Source organism: Phoenix dactylifera, chromosome 4 (genome assembly GCF_051530095.1).
Source record: "Phoenix dactylifera cultivar Ajwa chromosome 4, Ajwa_hap1_PhDact_Kaust_v1.1, whole genome shotgun sequence".
Lineage (NCBI taxonomy): Eukaryota > Viridiplantae > Streptophyta > Magnoliopsida > Arecales > Arecaceae > Phoenix > Phoenix dactylifera.
In genome coordinates, this window is record NC_143193.1 from 45637810 (window position 1) to 45657873 (window position 20064).

At 43.1% G+C, this 20064-nt stretch overlaps 1 protein-coding gene and 1 non-coding gene across 2 annotated transcripts; both read right to left on the bottom strand.

The window, feature by feature from the left end:
- Positions 1-1944: 1944 nt before the first annotated feature.
- Positions 1945-7219, bottom strand: LOC103702934 (uncharacterized). Its single transcript, XM_008785576.6, has 4 exons — positions 6912-7219; positions 4653-4928; positions 3745-3882; positions 1945-3624 (listed from the first exon to the last, which is right to left on the bottom strand). The coding sequence occupies exons 1-4, from the start codon at positions 7086-7088 to the stop codon at positions 2080-2082; spliced, it is 2136 nt and encodes a 711-aa protein (XP_008783798.6). The 5' UTR covers positions 7089-7219; the 3' UTR covers positions 1945-2079.
- LOC113462463 (U6atac minor spliceosomal RNA) lies at positions 4363-4484 on the bottom strand. Its single transcript, XR_003384866.1, has one exon. It is a non-coding gene; the product is annotated as a U6atac minor spliceosomal RNA (small nuclear RNA).
- Positions 7220-20064: the final 12845 nt, after the last annotated feature.

Here is a 20064-nt window from a genome sequence, read left to right on the forward strand (position 1 = left end):
TTTACCCAAAGTGGCCATTGGCAATTTTACCGAGTCTGAGAGATATCAACAGCTAGAGGAGGCTATCGGTGCGCACTCAAGAGTTATGGCGGCAGAGGTCCTTGATATCACTACGTCATCATCCCTTAGAATGGCTAGAAAAATTTGAAACTCTTATTCCGCTCGCGTAGCATCCAAGTGTGTTCTCATCTTCTGGAAGCTTTCACATTCTGACCAGAAAAACTACTTTTTCACTATATGCATGGTCTTTTTCGGACCATACATATCTACAGAGAGATGAATAGTGCTACTAACTGGGTGGCTTCCTTCACAGCTCACAATTCTGGAGGCTTCATTTGAATAGACCACGTGTCGGTGTCTTATTTTCTATATTATTTTTTTTTTGATTTTGTTGGCTGCGCTCATATCCTCGAATTTTGTTGGCTGCACTCATATTCGTCGTATGTGAGTTATTGTTGCATAGCAAAAAATAAAAAAATAAAAAAAATACACAAAAAAAGAGTCATCCTACGCTGCGCCGGACTGATTTTTTTTTTGACTAAAGCGGGCATTTCATACAACACGGGTACGAATACACCTAATCGAATCAGAAAACAAAAGATTCCAAAGGCACTCCGGGCATCCCTCCCTCCTTAGTCCATAGAGTGCTTCCTAAGTGGCTCGTTACATATGCCGCCATCCAGTCGGCCGTCCTTTAGCCTGAAATATAACACTCTCACTCACCATCATCCAAATATCGCGGATCAAGGGATGAACTCCGCTGACACTGCTTGGGCCATTTTGGCTCTTTACATATGCCGCCACCCAGTCGGCCGTCCTTTAGCCTGAAATATAACACTCCCACTTACCATCATCCAAATATCGCGGAGCAAGGGATGAACTCTGCTGACACTGTTCAGACCATTTTGGACCCAATTGATAACCGTAGCCGAATCACTCTCTAGTATAATTGATCTCGCCTGAAGCACCCGTCGCATGTAATACTGCGCCAAACTGATTCAGTGGCCGGTGGCAATTTTACCGGGCCTGATAGATATCAACGGCCAAGGGAACTTATTGGTGGCTTAGCATCATGCCATCCCACTATAGACGACAATGCCCCGCGACATGTCAAAGTCTCCTTCGCGGTCGTACACGAATCTCGCACCACGAATGCACGAGATATGCTAACATCACTGAAGACATTGCTTACTTGAAATGTATCATGATCAGTTGTATGTCACTATTCTGCGCGATCTACATCGTGTCAGATTTTTGGGTCCGGATGGTCTCAAGTTTGGGGACCGAACTGGATTGTTTGGTCCAATTAGATCATGCTCGTGATGCATCAGGCCTTTGTGCATCGCAAGAAGCTGTACGCTACGTTTGCATCTTCGCCTTGGCATGTACTTCCAACGACAATGCTCTTATTTTACCGGTCAAGTATCCTTCGATGTTTGGTTGATGAAAAAAAAAAAATTCTCAGCAAAATATTTTTCAAAAAAAACTAATATTAAAATATATAATATTTGAGCAGATAGTTATTGCATATTTGATTGATAAAAAAAAGTGGTATATTTTAGAATAATTTATGTTTGTTTGAATATCTACTTTCATACTTTCAAAAATTATATAACATATATATTATATTTTAAATAAAGAAAAAGAATCTATCTCATTCTATCTCAACATTTAAAAGTATTTTCGAAAAAAATTATCCTCATTTTTAGCAAGTGCAATTTAAACTTTTTCATGTCCTAGGAGCTTTTATTTTTTATAAAATATAAAAATTTTATTTTCATAAAAAAAGCTATTTTTCATCTTCTTAAAATTTTCAGTTAAAATTGCAGCATTTTTCTATTTTTCCTCTAATTCTATTTTATCTGCTCCTTGTCTTGCGAACCAAACGCGTCCTAAAGTTCGATCTAATGATGATTCAAATCCGGTATCCATTTCACACGCCACTAAAATCTATAGTTTATCTAAGATCAAACTATACACCACTCAAACCCACATAAAAAAATTAAAAACTTGGACTTGAAGTCCATCTTCTCTCTCTCCATTCTTTACAGCATATCATCCAAAAGAACCCTCCACCACCTACTTCTCTCCCTTTCCAAATGCTGCCCTTGTGATCAGCCTAATCCCCCTCACCCAGAGCTCAGCCATCTCCTTCCCACCCTCGCACACGAAATGCACCTCCCTCTCCTTGGTGGTCACCACCCTGAACAGCCCAGGCTCAAAAGCATCCTTCTTTGCTCCCCGCTTCCTCTGAAACGCCGAGCTCCCCCCCACCTCAGCCTCCCTGCACACCACATTCCTGCACCTCGACTTGCCCCACCGCAGCACCCCTGCGGCCCCCACCATCCTCAGCACCTTCCCATGCGGCGATCCCCGGCCGCCCTTCGTGTGCTTCTTCACACACCTCCCTTCCAAGACCAACACCCTCGCCATCTCATCCAATATCACATCTTCCGCCTCCTTGCCAAATAATTTAGCATTCATCCTCGCCAGTGAAAGCGCGGTCTCGCCCCGGTGAGTCTTTTTATTGCACCTGGCACCGGAAGCAATCAAGAACTCACACACTGCTCCATGGCCTTCCCTCGCCGCCAGCATCAGCGGCGTGTACCCATCGCCGTCAGGCACGCCGACGTCGCAGCCCCTCGCCGTCAAAAGCCGCACCGCAGCCAAGTCTCCACGTCGAGCCGCGTAGTGCAGAGCGCAGAACCCCCCCGCACCGCCCTTCTCGAGAGCGAACTCCAGCATCACCTGCTCCAAAAGATCCGAATTGCTGTTCGACTGAGAAAGCTTGATCGCCGTCTCCCCTGCTCTATTTCTTAGCTCCACATTGGCACCGGCGAAGACCAGGAAGCGGAAGGCGTCGACGTAGCCTTCCTTAGCCGCAACCATAACAGCCGAGAAGCCATTCTCATCTTGCTCGTCAATCTCAACCTCTGGTTGCATCAGCAGTGCCTCCAAAGCTTCGGCATCGCCGAAGCGTGCCGCAAAGATTAACGGAGAGAAGACGGATGAATCACTCGATCGAGGAACCTTCCCTGACCTCATAACATCGAGGACGGCATGTTGGAAGCCGATGCCCCACCGGTTTGCAGCGGCAACCGATGCAGCCGAAGCGCCAGAGGAGCTAACCAGGCCGAGATCGGCACCAGCCGATACAAGAACTTTAAGGCATTCATCACGCTTGTACCGCGCGCATAGCATCAACGCAGTCTCCCCGGACTCTGTTCTGGAATCGAGGTCGCACCTCTTCTGGATCAAGACTTGCAGGACTGAAGGCTGGCCAAGCCGGGCGGCCATGTGGATCGGCCGGAACTCATTGTTCCTGCTGGTTCTCACGGGGAGCTCACGGTCGACTCCACGATATGCTAAGAGGATGTGGACGGCACGCGGATTGGCACAAAGGATGGCATGATGGAGAAGGGCCCGGCCCAAGTGCACGGTGCTGGGGGAGTAGTGCCGGAGGAGCATCCGCAGTATAGTTCCGGTAGACTCGAAGTACTCGACGGCGCACCAGGCAACGCTGTAGGGCTCGGCAAGCCCGGCTCCCACCCGGAACTCCTCTCCAGTGGCAGTGTCCCATGACCATGCACCCAACCTCACCGTAGCGTCCTTCCTCACTCCGGCCTGGATCGAAACAGTATCGACCATTTATGTCGAAGACTCGTGCATGGATCGTATAAACAAGCTATTATTATTATCTTTGCATTGGCTACTAGTAAGTGAGCGAACAAAATATGATCATACCTGAAGTAATCGTCGGACGGCAGCGACTTGCCGACTGACGATGGCGGCGACGAGAGCCGTACAGTTGACGTTGATATGCAGTGATGGCTTCAATGAGCGGAGTAGCATGCGGTCGGTTGCATTTGGATCAACCCCACACTGCAGTAGATATTAGCAGCATTCGTAAATTGAGCTAAAAACTGTATTAGGCTACCATTTACTGGAGCATCCACACTTGTTATAATCTATTAATTAAAAAAATAAGTAGTTAAATGCACCGTAAATCATACTAAAATGGATTATCATGTTTTGTATTTTAATTATGACTTTGCTGTATATATGAATCAAAGTGTAAGTTCTATTCCATATGTTCGCAAGGGGCCGAGTATGCAACTGAATTAATTACATTTTAAACTAATTAAGTGATGACCCAATTAAAAAAATATTAAATTTTTGAGCAGGATTTCTGGGAACATTGACCCCTTTTATTACCATACCGCACAAATCTTTTGCAATAATTTTCTGCTCGTTCCAAAAGTTTATTTCAATAATTTAAAAGTAGATTCACGAACTTTTCGGTTGTGGGCTTCATAAGTTTATTTTTTAATTTACATCCCATACAATGCTTTTTTATATGAAAAAAAAATTGGGTAAGATCCGCCGAAGCGGGAAGCCTTAACCGCGTGTGTAACAGGAAAGCCCGAAGGCTGTTCCCGTCCCTGTCAGGGGAGATGCCAACCGTCTCTCCTTTTAACGAACACGCCCCAAGCGATCCTACTCTTGCTTTGTAAAGCCATGCGCGTACTTATAAACATCCGATGTGGGACTAAAAACAGGTCTCTAGCAAACCTCAAATTACGTAAATACCCTTACCGGGTTTGGTAAAATGGCATGAACCACATACAATGAGCAGGTGATGATATCCATACCTTGATGAGGGTGTCAACGACGTCGACGAACCCCCGGGCAGCAGCAGAGACGAGCGCATGCACGGCGACATGTGGGCGGATGAGGTCGGCGGCCATGAGTAGCTCCGCCAGCCTTGCACGCCCGTGGGAGCACGCCTCCACAACCGCCTCCTCGCACGCCGGCTGCGAGGCCCCGGCCTTCAGCAGCAGCTCTACCACCTCCACCCGCCCCTCCCTCGCCGCCGCGGTCATCGCGTACCCCCTGAACAGCCTTTGGTTCACGTCCGCTCCCGCCCCCTGCTCCCAACCAAACAATCCAGTCAAGCCGTCGCACGAAAACAATACAACCATAGCTAAGCGATAAGAACTCGGCAGTATTGAGGTATGGCCCCAAAGAAAGATACGAGTCCAGCAAGATCTCTCTGTAAAGGTCCAAATTCCAGGCACCTGGGAGGGGTCCCTCAATTATCGCAAACTACAACCAACGTGGGCTGAGATAAAAGGTGTATGCAACTCAAAAAGAGACGTCTGATCCATATGGGGACGACGGCACCGACCAAGATGGATCCCACTGAACCTGGCAGAGGGGAGTGTTTCCAAAGGAGACAGCTGGCAATCATACAGGAGTAAAGGAGGAGAAGGCGTACGGGCGAATCGTACGGCTAAGAAGACCTCGCAACAGTGAGAATGTGCGTGTATCGACCCACCTCCCGTGCTCCTTTTCCACTCGCTCTGTACTCACCGGTCGCTCTCAGCGAACAGAGACGCCTGCCAAATCAGGCAGGCCGAGAACAAAACAAACCGGCTGAAATGTAATTAACCTCAAAAGAAAGTTAGCAAATGCGATAATTAACGCAGCAAATGCGTGACGGTGCACTGGTACAATTATTGAAGATCATGCAGGAGGTCATCATTTTAATGGCCAGTGATGGCAGTACACGGACGCCACGAGTTATCAATGCCATGGAGGCCCGCTAATGCAGCATAGCTAAAATAGGCCAATCTGCAGGCTCTTAGCTGAGTGTAGACTCTCGGAGGCCAGCCATATATGCCTATAGGAAAGCGAACAACGCGACTAACTGAGAGGTTTCATCTGGGCTGATCACGTAACGATACCTCATGCTTTGTGTTATCTTCTTTTTTCTGATTTCACTTGCTGCTCTTATGCCCGACATGTGTGAGTTGCCAGTGCACCGAAGAAGAAAAAAAGGTGGAATAGAAAATGGACGGTCTGGATCTAATGGTGCCCTGATACTGCGCCGTATGAGGTGTGGTACCACCGTATCATTCATCAGCAATAGCGAAGACCAAGAGGAAACCATCCCATTTCGCTCCAGCTGCTAACAATATGCTCATTAAAGAGCAAGGGACCCTTGCCATTATCAACCATCCCTTTTATTTTATTAACACTATGATTATAATTTATATTAAGCATGATTCGATGCATACAGGGCTGCAAAGTTCTTTTATTTAATGTTAGAGATACACAGAGGGATTTGATTATAAATCCTTCATTAATATTTCTTTGCATATTTACGCGGATGTATCAAACGCATGGGTCCCATAAATACGTGCTAATAAGTAGAGATGGGTGTGTTCTTGCCCCCCTAATAATCCCTGCAACAACCTAATTAGATCAAGGAAAAGATATATCCAAGATGAGATGCGGAGGGGACTGGAGACTATCCCGATCCTTGTCAAGGAGGGAGCCGCCTGACCGCTTGGAACCTTCGAACGGGATGCTACTTCAGAGGGAATCCACGTGGCAACGTACGGAGCCGTTGGAGTTCAAAACGGCGTAATCGTATATTAACGGCATAGGGAGGCAGTAAGTGCACGGAATTAGGGGCTTCCGTAACGGTAGAGAGGCTCCGAAAAACGCCAAACATTTTGGGATAAATTCATAGGGAGTTATTATTTGATTAAATGTAACTATGTGCCTAAATAGGCGGGGCGGCCTCACAGGAGTCAGAGAAAGAGGTAGTAAAATAAAGGAGGGTAGGAATATCAAAAATCCTGGAAAATTAGTAAAACGAAAAAAACAAAAAGAAAAATAGTCAAGTCAGGAAATTTTTTTCCTTAAAAAAGGGAAAAATATATCAAAGAGAACCGATAATTCTTCTATAAAAAATCAAATGCCCAAAATCCAAACTCAAGTCTCCGATTAGGGTTTTTTTTTTCCCCCAAAAAAAGCGATTGGAGATTAGAAAACAAAGAGGAAAATCGGATTTAATCGAAGTTTTTTAAGAAAAAAAGGGGGGAGAGAGATGGGAATGGTACCAGGAGCTTGCGGACGAGGGGGAGGTGGCCGGAGTGGGCGGCGAGGAAGAGGGCGGAGACGTCGGTGCGGAGCTCCTCGTACTCGACGCGAACTTCGTTGGGGACCTCCTCCCGGAGCGCCACCTCCGCCCGCCGCCACTTGAGGCACACAGCTCCGGAGTAGTTCACGTCCACCATCGGATCCGCCAGGCACTCCGCCACCTCCCTCAGATCACCCCGCTCCACCGCCTCCACCAGCCTCCGCGACGCCGCCTCCGTCTCGTAGTCCACTGGCCACACCTGCTGTCTCCCCACTGTCCCCCCTTCTCCCCCTCCCCCTCCACTACCGCCGGCGACCACCATCCCGTACCCGAACACCGTCATCGAGACCCCCCCCCCTCCACCCAATTCGACGATTGCCGACCTCCACCGCTCCCCCTCACTCGACCGCCGATCGCCGCCCTATGCGGCAGCATCCGGCATCTCTCTCTCTCTCTCTCTCTCTCTCTCTCTCTCGGGAAACTTGAAAGGAGAGAGCGCCAGAGAGAAGGGAGGAGGGAGAAGGTATTTATAGTGGGGAAAATGGAGAGCTTTTACTTTCACCGAGGACGTGCACTTGGAGAGAGGACTGGGGAGTGGGACCCACGGGACAAGCTGGTCTCGCTCGGCTTAGGTTGGGGTCCGGGGTCGGCTCAATGGCTTTTCTTGATTCTGGTGCATGGTAGACCGGATTGGACCGGGTTTGGGTGGTGTGTTGTATTTTCTTTGTTTTGGTACATCAGATTATAGTGTATGGAACGAGAAGATATCCAATGGACCATGTGAAAGGAAAGTAATAATAATAATAATAATAAGCTAAAGGTAATTGTGTCATTCACTGCTTATGATCAAATATGGATATGGATTTATCATGGCACCCACCTATCTATTACATCTATTCGTGACTCCTTGATTGCCAGTGTAAGACTGATGAATTGGAATTGCTCAAACTAACCATATTTTTGCCCAAACAAATCAATTGGCCTCGAACAATCATTTAAGAAACCTATCTTAAAAGAAAAGAGTGCATACTTAGGTACATATGGCAAACTAGTGTTCCTCATAATATAGCCATATCTTAATGAATTGAATTGCTCATATCAAGTCACTATTTTTCAAGATTAAAATTTAAAAATCATGAGATCGTAAGTTACGCTCTTTCTTCCTTTGTTTTTTTTTTATTTGACTATTTGTCAATGTTATTGGATCTTTAACTGAAATTTGTAAAATGTTGGTGTTGTGGTTGAAATCTGGCCTGAGGGTGACTACGCCGGCGGAGTCGGAGGAGCTGCCAGTGGGGATGGAGAAAAGGCGTCAACTCCTACGCACCAATGTACCTGCACGAAGCCTCACCGGTGGATTCCGGTGAGGGCCCTCCAATATTTAAGTTAGAGTGGATCTTAGTTGGTCCCCAAAAATTTCCAGATGTTACTTGATGTGGGCTATTTATAGTTTCTGCAGAGGTGCCCAGGTGGCAGAGGTATGACCCGTTCTCATCATAAGAGGAGATGACATTTGGTCAGGTGCATGTAGCTAGAGGTTGCTTGAGGCACACGACGTAGGCCATTCTTGTGAAAGCATGATGTTGACAGAGGTGGCAGGGTATGGCCCTTGGCAGCAAGGTATGACCCTGGTCAATATGTCGTGGAGTGACCAGCAAGTAAAGCATGGCACAATGAGGTTATAATGTACGGCCACGTATGCGGGCGTAGGCATGCGCGTGGATTCGGCCGTGGGCGAGGTCGGGCTCGTTTGGAGGCCGCAACATTTACTTGACGAATTCAGCTTGGTGAACACTGAGGTCGAGTGGACTTGGAGGTAGCAACATATGTTCGGTGAGGTCGGCTCGGCGGACTCTGAGGTCGACCCAGCCTGCTCAGCTCTGAGGTCAGCTCGATAAGGCGGCCCGAGCTCGGGCCAGGGCGTCATTGTGGATACCTACGGTCGACGGAGCATCTTCGGCTCTTGGTTGATCCTGCAGAGCGCCCCAAGCCCGGCTCGAGGGGTGTCATTGTGGATACTCTTGGTCGATCCTGCAGGGCGCCTCAAGCTCGGGCCCGGAACGTCATTACTTGTTCGGGGGTTCGGCTCTGAGGTCTGCTTGACAGAAATTGGGTGGTTCCACTTTAGAGGAGGACAATCCATTTTGCCTCCCATCCGTTGGCATCACTTTTCGATGAGGTGCACCTCATTGTATCATTTTATAATAGTTTGATTAAAATTGTTGGACTACTCGATAAAGGTAAAGGAGAAATCTAACTTAGAAGAAAAGTGAGATTTGGGTCATTAAAACTATTATACCAAAATTTATAGAAATCTTTGCGGCCATGTTCTCTAGCTCTTAATTATGAAACTCCAGCTTTATAAAGCCCGATAAAGGAAGAGTTTTATAGTTTTCGAATCATAGTTGAAAATCCTTCTCTTTGCATGTGCGAATCTTAACTTTATAAGTACCATAGCTGTAGCGCAATTTCAACATTATAAGTTGGGTCAAATTTGAATATTTCTTCCACAATTAATTACCTTATAATTTTAAGAGTTCAAATATTACAAAGTTTTGATCAAGAATTTCAAAACCTTAAACAACTTTGATTCATCAACATTTCTTTGAAATGATTGTTAGCCTTCTCACTCTTATCATAAAAAAATTATGCATGCTTTAAAGAGTTATTGAAGAAATGTCGGGAGAGAGAGAGAGGGCATGCACTTCCCAAAGTTTGGTGGATGATATAGCTTCCGGCATCAGTTCGCTTAGCTCACTACCCACAAAAATCCAGCGACCTTGGAGTTTTTGTCCCCATCAAAAGTGGTCATGGCTCAGAATGGCCACCCGAAATTTTTTGCACCACAAAATGCTATACAATATTTGATAACCACCGTCAAAAGATAAACGACTATCGAGCAAGGCACACGGCGTATGACACGTAAGGTCATCTTGTTTGATAGTTGTCTATCTTCTGATGGCGGTTATTAAGTGCTACACAGTATTTTATGATGCAAACCACACACTATAGAGGATTCGTGCTCTTACAGCCTTGAGCTACTCGAGAGTGACACAATTTAGACTACTGTACCGCCATCAAGAGATGAACGACCATCAAACAAGGCACACCGTGTATGACACGTAAGGTCATCTTGTTTGATGGTTGTCTATCTTCTGATGGCAGCTATTGAGTGCTGCATAGTTATTTATGATGCAAACTACACACCATAGAGAATTTGTTCTCTTACAGTTTTGAGCTACTTGAGATTGACACAATTTAGGCTACGACACCACCATCAAGAGATGAATGCCATCAAATAAGGCACATCGTGTATGACACATAAGGTCATCTTTGTTTGATGGTTGTCTATCTTCTAATAGCGGCTATTGAGTGCTGCACAATATTTTATGATGCAAACCGCACACCATGGAGGATTTGTGCTCTTACAGCCCTGACCTACTCGAAAGTGACACAATTTAGGCTACTGTAGAGTTAGTGATGGATGTGGAAGTGGACCATTTGTAGCCAAGTCTAAGCGATGAGAAGTCATAAGAATGATGAGCCATTAGAATATTGAAGAGATGGCGCAACTTAGGCCAGATCTTGAATTGGTTTTTGAGTCCAGTGTTTGAATTTAAAGTACAAATATTTAATGAGTGATGATATTGCAATGAGATGGGGTTAAGGTGATGAATCCAATTATCCAATCTCTCGGTGGCGAATCACAGTCTAATGCCTTGAAAAAGATGGCTGCATTTTACTAGGTAAATGTATTCCACATCAAGCTCCCATGGAGCACATCAACATCTTGATGGAATTGCATCAAGCAAAAGAGCCAGACTACTTCACCAAGAAGCACAACTCCAGTAAGCTATGACATTGAGTAACTAAGAATGGCCATCCTGATAGTTACATTTGGAGTAAAATGTTTTCCTTTTTTTTTCTTGAGAAAAATTGGACTACCATGTATTCAAAGGGATTCATGTTACATCAAGTTCCATATGAGATAAAAGTGGAATTTTGTAGGCTGAAGACGGTGCCTACTATTTTTGAAACTATCATGAAAGAATTCCTTGCGTCAAACATGTAAAATAATGCATTCTAAGGTTCAAACTAGATGAATCCTCCGGAGCAAAGAGGCAAACAAATACTAGGTTGTTGCTTTATTTGCAACTTACCTGCCATTTGGCTTCTGAATCACGCATGCAAGGGTTAGTTCGGGTTGATTTTGATTTCTTTACTTCAAATAAAATGGGAACCATTGGCAAATTATTTTTTGATTTGATATCCAAACTTCACTTATGAGTCTGTATCTTTAAGGGTATATTTGGTTCGTTGCCAGTATCAAAATTGAAATGAATTAAAGTAAAAATTAGAATGGCCATATTCTCTAATGCATTTGGTTCGTGACCGGAATTGAAATCAAACTTGGACTGAAATTTGAATAACAGGGAAGAGTTGAGATTAGGTTTTCGCGGATTGGGGCACTTGCATCTTCTCTAGAATTGAAATCGAAATGGGACTTCTTTCAACTAAATGGTTAAAATGGAAATCACTTATTCCCATTTCTATTTTCGAACCAAATCCCTCCAAACCAAACATGCTCTAAATTTTGTACAATCTTGGATCTTGGCCATGTAAGTTGGGTTTTCAACTATATTTACAAGTGCATTTTGTTGGAAGCATGATTGAAGATTAAAGGTAGATAAAATTCATATGGAATTAAATGACTAGATTTATGTGGCGATGATACATCCATAACTATTGTAATTTGTATATGATTTATGAAAATTCTACAACCGATCACAAGATATCATTACAAATTTTTAGAGATGATCCATGCATCGATGATAAGTTGTAATCGCCTGCTTACTCCCTGTTATAATAATAGAAAAGCATTATTATTAATTCTTATTCAATTATGCAATTTTATGTAGTAATTAAGGATTGGTGCAGAACATAGGGATTTTGATCATTTTTCTTTTATTTTCCTTAAATCTTAATTAAATTATCCACATGACTTTGTTCAGATTTACTCGTCTTAATTCCTCCTTTCTTCTCTCTCTCTCTCTCTCTCTCTCTCTCTCTCTCTCTGTTTCCAACAAAAAACTAGAGTTTGAGCCGACGCTGCTGATCCAAGCCGAGAAAAACACCATGCCCGAGCCGAACTCCAGCCCACGTGACGTGCCACGTGGCATGGAAAAAGGAATATGGCCACGTGGATTCGTCCGCTGGCCCCAATAAAGCCCCCCCTGTTCCAGCTGCCGTCTCTGACCTTTTTATCTAGCAATAAATAAATAAATAATAAAATAACAACATTAAATAAAAAATCAAAACAGAATAAAAATAATAGTCTAAATACCTTTTTATCTAGCATTAAATGATAATAAATATTCTTCGAGGCAGTCATCATGAACTGTTCCATTCCCCAAAAATACGTGAATAAATAAATAAATAAAAAGTCATTAAACAGAAGAACATAGGCGTGACATAGGAGAGATCGTCCAACAATTATATTAACTGTTATATTTTCTTCCTGTTCTCCCTTGTCTTCACCCATGCATAACTTGAAAGCCCAAGACAAATGGGGCTCCCTATTTCGATCTTAGACTTTTCATGCCGTGATTAATTTATTAATGATGATTAGAGTCATGAGCAACAGAGGATGGGCTTTTTTTTTTCTTTTTCTTGTTTTTTTCCCGGACCTGTTGAGGTGGATGGTTCCTGGCCTGTGGGTCCCTGGGGAGACAAAGGTGATCCCACTGCTTGGTCGATGAACTAGGGGTCGTGGGATCAAGGATCAAGTAAAGATTCTTCGTTCAGCACCATGCAGGCCCAGCATATGACACAGTTCTGGCTGAAGGTGACAAGTGCGAGGTTTGGAGATATTCACAGTTGGCAAGAACAGCTTTTTCTGAATTAGATGCAATGGTTGGAGCAGGTGGTAGGGTTCTACATAGAGTGATGTAGGTTAAAAAATGCAGTCAGTTGTATTACTCTAACTGATGGTGAGCCAAAAAGCCCATGGGGTCTGGGTCTGGTCTTTCATTGGCACTAGAGATTCCAGGTATGAGATCTGAAGATGCATGGCATTCCTACCATATATCTTTAGAGGAAAAACTCAGCAGCCATTAAGGGGCTTATGGAGTACTACAAAATATTCAGTTCCAGATTTGAAAAGCACTTGGAAGTGGCTATCCTTGTTTCAACTTATTAGAAGTAGATACATGCATGCTCGATCTTCTTTTGAGATGCTCCAGCTGGAAATGAATTCGTGAAATTTAGAGTGGATTTAATTGGTGTTGCTGACGACCACATCTCATCACCTTGGTGGAAATTGAGGATGAGGATCTCACCTTATCTCACCTCTTAGAAACCACTTTTAAGGTAATGGCGGACATGTGGATTCAAGTTAACATCATATCAGTTATCGAAGTGTTCACATTGTTTCATTTTGAAGAAGTTAAAGTATATAGTTTTTGAGAGAACTAGGGCCTAATTAAACTCTACCTTACTTCAATATAATAAATTAAATTGCCACTCTTAAATAAGTTTGATTACCACCTATCCACTTGCCTTCTCTCACCTTTCTTGTTTTCATGCACTTCCCCTTGAGTTCCTTTAGTTTCATGGATCCTACTAAACTCCAGGTGCTAAGAGTCCCAAACATGCCCATTCATTGTTCCTTTCTTCCTTTTCTCTGCATATGTCGACCTCGAGCCATCTAAATCTTCTAATTTTTTGACGAAATGCAGAACTCTCAAATAACCTACCAATTAATTGAGGCTCTATATATAAATGAGCCAATCATAAACAACTTGGACTTAGACCATAACTAATGGGTTTGCTCGAGTCATTTATTTGGTAAATGAGCCAAGCTCAAGCTTCATCCATGGAGTTTTAGCTATAAACAAGCCAAGTTTGAATTCTTGAACATACTTGCAATAGCACAAACAAGTAGAAAAGCTCGAAACCCTGATTTTTTATGAGGCCTACAAGTTCTCCATGTATAATACCTCGAGCCGACTGTGATCGAAAGACCAAAACACTTGATCGACATGACCTAATTAGATCCATTTCACCAAACAAGTGAAACCAAAGCCACTTCCTAGCAGTTCACTAGGAGCACTTTGTAGCATGTAAAGCTACCACTTCTCCTCCACGTACGTCAGAGATCTGGCCTGTGAGTTTGTGTCCTATTCGGCGTTAAAGCTGCCGAGAATATCTCATGGCATCTAGAACTCCGGGAAGCTAACAAACGCGCGGACTCACTCCCTGAGGTTCACGTGCAGCGTGTGAGCAGATCTCATGCAATATTTTTGGCCATCTTTGCATGGATCTGCATGCCGTCACCCTCTCTCGAGGCACTTCTGTACGTACCTCACCCCATAAGCCGAGATGCTCGAATAACAAGTTAGGCATACAAGCACACGTGTTACTTGTACATGAGTCTATATATTGTAATATATGTTAAATGCATTTGATTTGCCACATTAGAATTTTCTAGGTCAAAGTCCAAACCTTGGTTGATCTCAATGACAATTAACAACAAAATTTCATCAATTTTAATGAGGGTTTAATTGTTTTTAGGTGTGCAGATATGCTTGCCAAGATCACACTCAATATCTTGGTCCTAGTACTGTAACCGTGGGAAAATTGTTATTGGGATTGATGGACTTACGTGCGAAAATATGCTTGCGAATATCTCATGCAACATCTTGCTCCAAGCATATATAGACTGCTTTAAATTACTAGAGAAACCATAGACTGCTTTGGAAGATGTCTCATGGGACTGTGCATGCTTGCCACCTATTTAATTACCAATTGACCTTTGTCAGAAGAAATTAAATTGGTTCCATTGGTAGACAGGATACAGGTCTCTACTGACTGATAATTTTATTCAACTTTTCTTGGGTGCATGCTTTGAGCCTTGTTTAATATGTGACATTACCTTAGTTCAGTTCATGCACATTTTGAAACCTCTGGTGCAAATCATGAGATAGTTTGGACATGCATGCACGCATGGGTCTACTTTCTTCTGGAATATGCATTTGAAAATTACACACTCGAGCCTTTTCCTAAGATTATGTACATAGAAGTGTGTGTGTGTGTGTGTATATATATATATATATATATTTTTATTTATTTATTTATTTATTTATTTTATATGAGAGGAACACCATTGAAAGATAGAACTTGGTTAGGTTTGCTGATATAGAAAAGGATGATAGACTTAACATGTTCCAAACATACAATTAATTGGCATGGCAGCATAACATGGAGGCATAGCTTAGGGATCCTCTGCCACCAAAAACGTTATTTTGGGTGCAAACTAATTGAGTGCAGTACATGATGGACTTTGAAGTTTTTTGTTTGATTCAGATGTAACTAACAGACTTTAATTGCACTGAAGACTATCATTGGATAACACAGATTGCAAAGTCTTGTAAACAAGAGAGAGACAGAGAGAGAGAGAGAGAGAGAGAGAGAGAGCATATCCCTAGCTTTTCTTTGGTATATGTGATGAACTGGCTTCTCTATTTGTTCGTGACTGATCAATGAGACAGAGAAAGAGAAAGGAGCATGCAGTGGTGGGCACATTAACAACTCTACGCAGATTTCGAGGCATTGCATGTAGACCACCAAAGAGCTTCTATATCTTCCTCCCCTCCCGTACCTGCCATATAGGTTGCCCACCTTATCCAAAGGCAAGGTAGTATCATGAATAGGGGACTAATGGTAGGACCAATGCCAAATTTTGGCTACTGAATGTTTACAGAGGATTCCTACTTCTTGCGAGTTGAGTCACAGAAGAGTAAAATCTGTAAGCCGTCCAGAAGAAGATAGATTATTTAAATACTTTGCTGCCTCATGCATTGCCTCTCTATGGAATGCATGAAATGATTAGAGGGAGATAAGGATGTGAGCAATCTGATAAGTTATTGATCCAAGAAACAACTGTTGCCAAGTTCCCTCCAAGCCAAATTTGTGTCCCTCCTAATTGGTAGAGAGTGCTCATGACTCTAGCCAAGCTGCAGTCCATTTTTGAGATTAGCTAACTTTTTAACTAATGACAGAATCATGTATCTTATTTTTTTAAAAATCAAATCAACCCTGTCCATCAAAATATTAATTTAGTAAAGTCATCCATAGTAGAAAAATGTGAAATTGAAGATTCTATATGTTTTTTTCTCCCCGCAAATCAATATGCTGTCCATCAAATTAATTTAGTAAAGCCACCCACATTAGTAAAATATGCAATGAAGGCTGGGCTATAACCATAGATTACTTTGCAATCCTCGCATCCTTGGGGAGGTTCCAAGTTTGAATCCTGGAAGGCGTCGTCTATCAGAAAAATAAAATAAAATCTTGGAAAGTGTTTCCCAACTGTTTGGCCAATAGATAACCCTAACCAATGTGCTCCCACCAAGGGGCACAAATTAGTTAAGAGTGAGTGAGTGAAGACCTGCATCCAAGTGAAGCCCCATCCTCGATTTAAGCAACAGTCAGACCCTGCCCGTACTCAAGTAATTGCTGCATATTTTGGTTATAAGTCAGACAAATTTGGTGAAGACTTTGAGAACTTCTGGTTGGTTTAGTCAATTCAAGTAGAATTCGGTTGACCATTATTATTGCTAATTCTAGACATCACCCAATCTTTATCAGTGTCAAGGGCTGAAATGCATAGAAGAATAGTGGTACAAGTTAAAAGCTTGACCACTATCTTTGGCATACTTTAATTTAGGCGCAATCACTTGTTCTAGGTGAGGCCGAGTTGAATATGAGTCGGATCAAAAATTCATCAACTCAAATCCGATCTGTTTATTAGATAGGTAAAAATTTTAAATCTGAATATGTCCTATTTATTAAGCAAATAATCCGACTCGACCCATATAATTTATTTATTAAATAGGTCGAGTCAAATAGGTTAAATAGGTTAAACAAGTTTTTAACAGGTTAAATTGAATTTAAACATATTTAACAGGTTAAGCGGGTCGGGTTAAACAGGCCAGAAACAGATTTTAAACAGATTAAACAAGTTTCAAACAGATTAAACGGGTCGGGTCATAACCCAATTCAATTATTAAACAGGTCAAAACAGATTAAACAAGTCAAAGATTTAAATCCGAGCCTAACCCGTCTAATAAATAGGTTTAGATGGGTTGACCCATTTACGACCCAAAACCATTTATGACAAATCCAAATCTGCTTAAAGTGGATTGTTCGTAAGTCGAGTTGATGAGTCGGATCATAAATTGCCACCTAAATTAATAACTATGTGGTGGATTTATGAGTGCATATCATTGGACATCCTAGTCTTTTAAAATGAATCAACAAATCCTCAGCTCGCTCTGCACTTAACGTTTCTTGCGTACGTGGACAAATCCTATCATCCTTTTCTTTCTTTTATCTTTTTTCCCTTACGAGAGAAAATGCATAATAGTAAGGCCTAAGGTGATACGGATCATACTCCTCCCCTCCCTCACGTCCATGCAAACGCATGCCCATGAGTGCACGTGCAGCACTCTCATGCAAAGCATTCCGCCAATTCTTGTACTATTGAATCAATAGTTACATACATCACCAAAAAAAGAAAACCTTATAAGGAAATTTCTAGCACAACTGGAATCTCAATTAGGTACCATTTTTATCATATTGCAGACGTAATTGGTGCGAGGAAAAGTGCTTTAACATGTCCGATAGTATTCAATATCTACGAAAAGGTTAGGACCTGTTTGGATGATCTTGTGCAATCCATCAGGATTTATAGGACTATAGGCCGGTTCAGACCTATATAGGAATACATCCAGATAGGCCAGCTCGAATCTCGCAAGAAGAAAAAAAAAAGATCCTATAGGCTGGGCTAGGCCTTATATTCTATAATGCTAGAGACCCTGTTTCCAATCCTGATAATCTACCAGGATTATCTAAACAAGGCCTTAATCTCTTTAAGATCCTTAGTTTTGACTCTCAATGTGCCTATTGTCTTCTCTAAGATGTAGCTTTGCATGTAGTTACGAGACAATAACATGCAAGCTAATTAGGTATCATCTACGCATATGCCGCATTATTTTCCCTTCATATTTGATTTGAGAAAACATGCTACATATATCCAAAATGGTTGATGGAAGCATTAGGTACCCAGTGACATGGGTCAAATGTTTTGATGCGATTCTACACTGGTTAATGTATAGATTAGTTAGATGGTCTTATCCAAATAATGTTCTTAAAAAATAATTCTTTTGGGTGGGGCTTGCAGCGGCAATGGTCTGCCCATGGACCACGCATAGCTTTCCTTTTGTTTTACATGCATTTTTGGGACTCTGGGGATACTATCAAGCTAGAACTCTATGGTGCAAACCATGTGCCTGGCTCATTTGAACTTTGGAAACAGATATTCCCCAAGAAAGGCATGGATTACTTACTAATTAGAATAATGAGATTCTGTCCTCTCCCTCTTGTCAATATGTCATCTTTCCAAGAGCTTAGCTAAATTTCACTGTAAGATCCTCCACCCTAAGCCCTAGCCCTTAGCCATTGGGAGCATATACCAAGGAGCTAAGAGAAGTCGGTGCAAGCCACAATCTAGACCTCACAACACTATACTTTAAGGCCAAGAGGACTTCTTTGTCAAGTAAAGCACCCATTAATATGCACTTGAAGTCCAATACTGGGCCCTGGCCACTAGTCTCACAATTGCTCTCCATGATCAGCACAACCATTGTCATCTTCTAGACCTATGGACCAAAGTACATGGGCCCCAAGTTAGACACAAATTTAAGCAAGTGGCATTGCCGTATCAGTTGGAATGAAGAACAAGGTAGAATGAGTTCAAGTGGTGTGGGCACTGTTTGTCCTCTTTGAAGGGGAGTCGAGAGCCCAATGATTACCTTCCATTTTATCTAGCCTTGAGACAAAGTTGTGGCTAGCTCATATCCCCAATCAATCCTATTCAAAGGTCTCATTCAAAGAAGGTCTCATTCAAAGCCTGCCCGACGATAAATAAGCCAGGCAATCCTTCCTCATTAAAAAATAAGGTCCGTTCCTGACTTCAAAGAAAAGGAAAAGAGAATAGATCGCCCGGCTACCCTACCATTTGATTCTTAAATGGCAGAAAGTTTTGAGAGGGTCATGTTCCACTGTGAGGAAGTAGTGGAACTGGAGGAGCTATATTTTACAAAGGTGCTCGAGGGTCCTATGGGATCTCTTGGAAAAAAAATGGATTGCCCCGAAGCGCGCCGACCTCAAAGCGCCCGATCTCACGGCGCCCAACCTCAAGACGCGCCCGAACTCAAGACACCCAACCTCGGCATCCCTGACCTCAGAGCCCTGTGGCCCTGCAGCCCTGATCTTAGCCAAGTCGACAGCCGATCGACTTCGACCCTGAAGAGAACCCAGTCAGAGAACGAGGCAAACTCCTCCACTCCGCCGGAAACTAAGCCTTTCAGGGCCATGTCCCGTGATCTCCGCTTGAACAACTGTCAACAATTAATGCGCATGGCCTCCGCAGACCTCCGGCTTACTCAACAATAAATGCGCATGGCCTTCACAGATCTCCGACTTACTCAACAATAAATGCGCATGCTCTCCAGGGATCTTCGGCTTACTCAAAACCTCAGGCCATTTACAGCAACCAGTTGACTCACTCAACTCCGTCTAGTCACCCATGGCAATTCATTAATTCACACGATCACGCCCAATCATGACGGTAACTCATTTGCTTTGCCCAGTCACATCACAGGTAACCCTGTATCCCTCCTATAAAAGAGGAACTTCTTCCCCTTCAGGGGGGTCGGATTCTGACTTTTAGATTCTCATATGCAGTCCATCTCCTTCTCCAAATAGAGCCCCCTCTGACTTAAGCATCGGAGGGCCGGTGCCGGAAGCTCCGGCCACCGACTTTTTGCAGGTCCCTCGGAGGATGCACCCCGCCGATGTACTTTCTACACCGGAGCTCCTCCTTCTCAGCCAGTGGTTACCCCCAGGTCCAATTTCCAGCAACAGAATCCTATATCTGGACTACTCTCTCTCTCTCTCTCTCTCTCTCTCTCTCTCTCTCTCTCTCTCTATATATATATATATATATATATATATATATATATATATATATATATATTCTTTTATTCTTATTTGTTTTCTTTTCAATCTCT

What these genes read in the sequence shown, in the direction of transcription:
- LOC103702934 (XM_008785576.6), bottom strand. Translation starts at nt 7,088, where the DNA reads ATGGTGGACGTGAACTACTCCGGAGCTGTGTGCCTCAAGTGGCGGCGG. An exon ending in CCCTCGTCCGCAAGCTCCTG is followed by an intron (nt 4,929 to 6,911) that starts GTACCATTCCCA and finishes GGTTGGGAGCAG; the next exon opens with GGGGCGGGAGCGGACGTGAA. An exon ending in CCGTCCGACGATTACTTCAG is followed by an intron (nt 3,625 to 3,744) that starts GTATGATCATAT and finishes GTTTCGATCCAG; the next exon opens with GCCGGAGTGAGGAAGGACGC.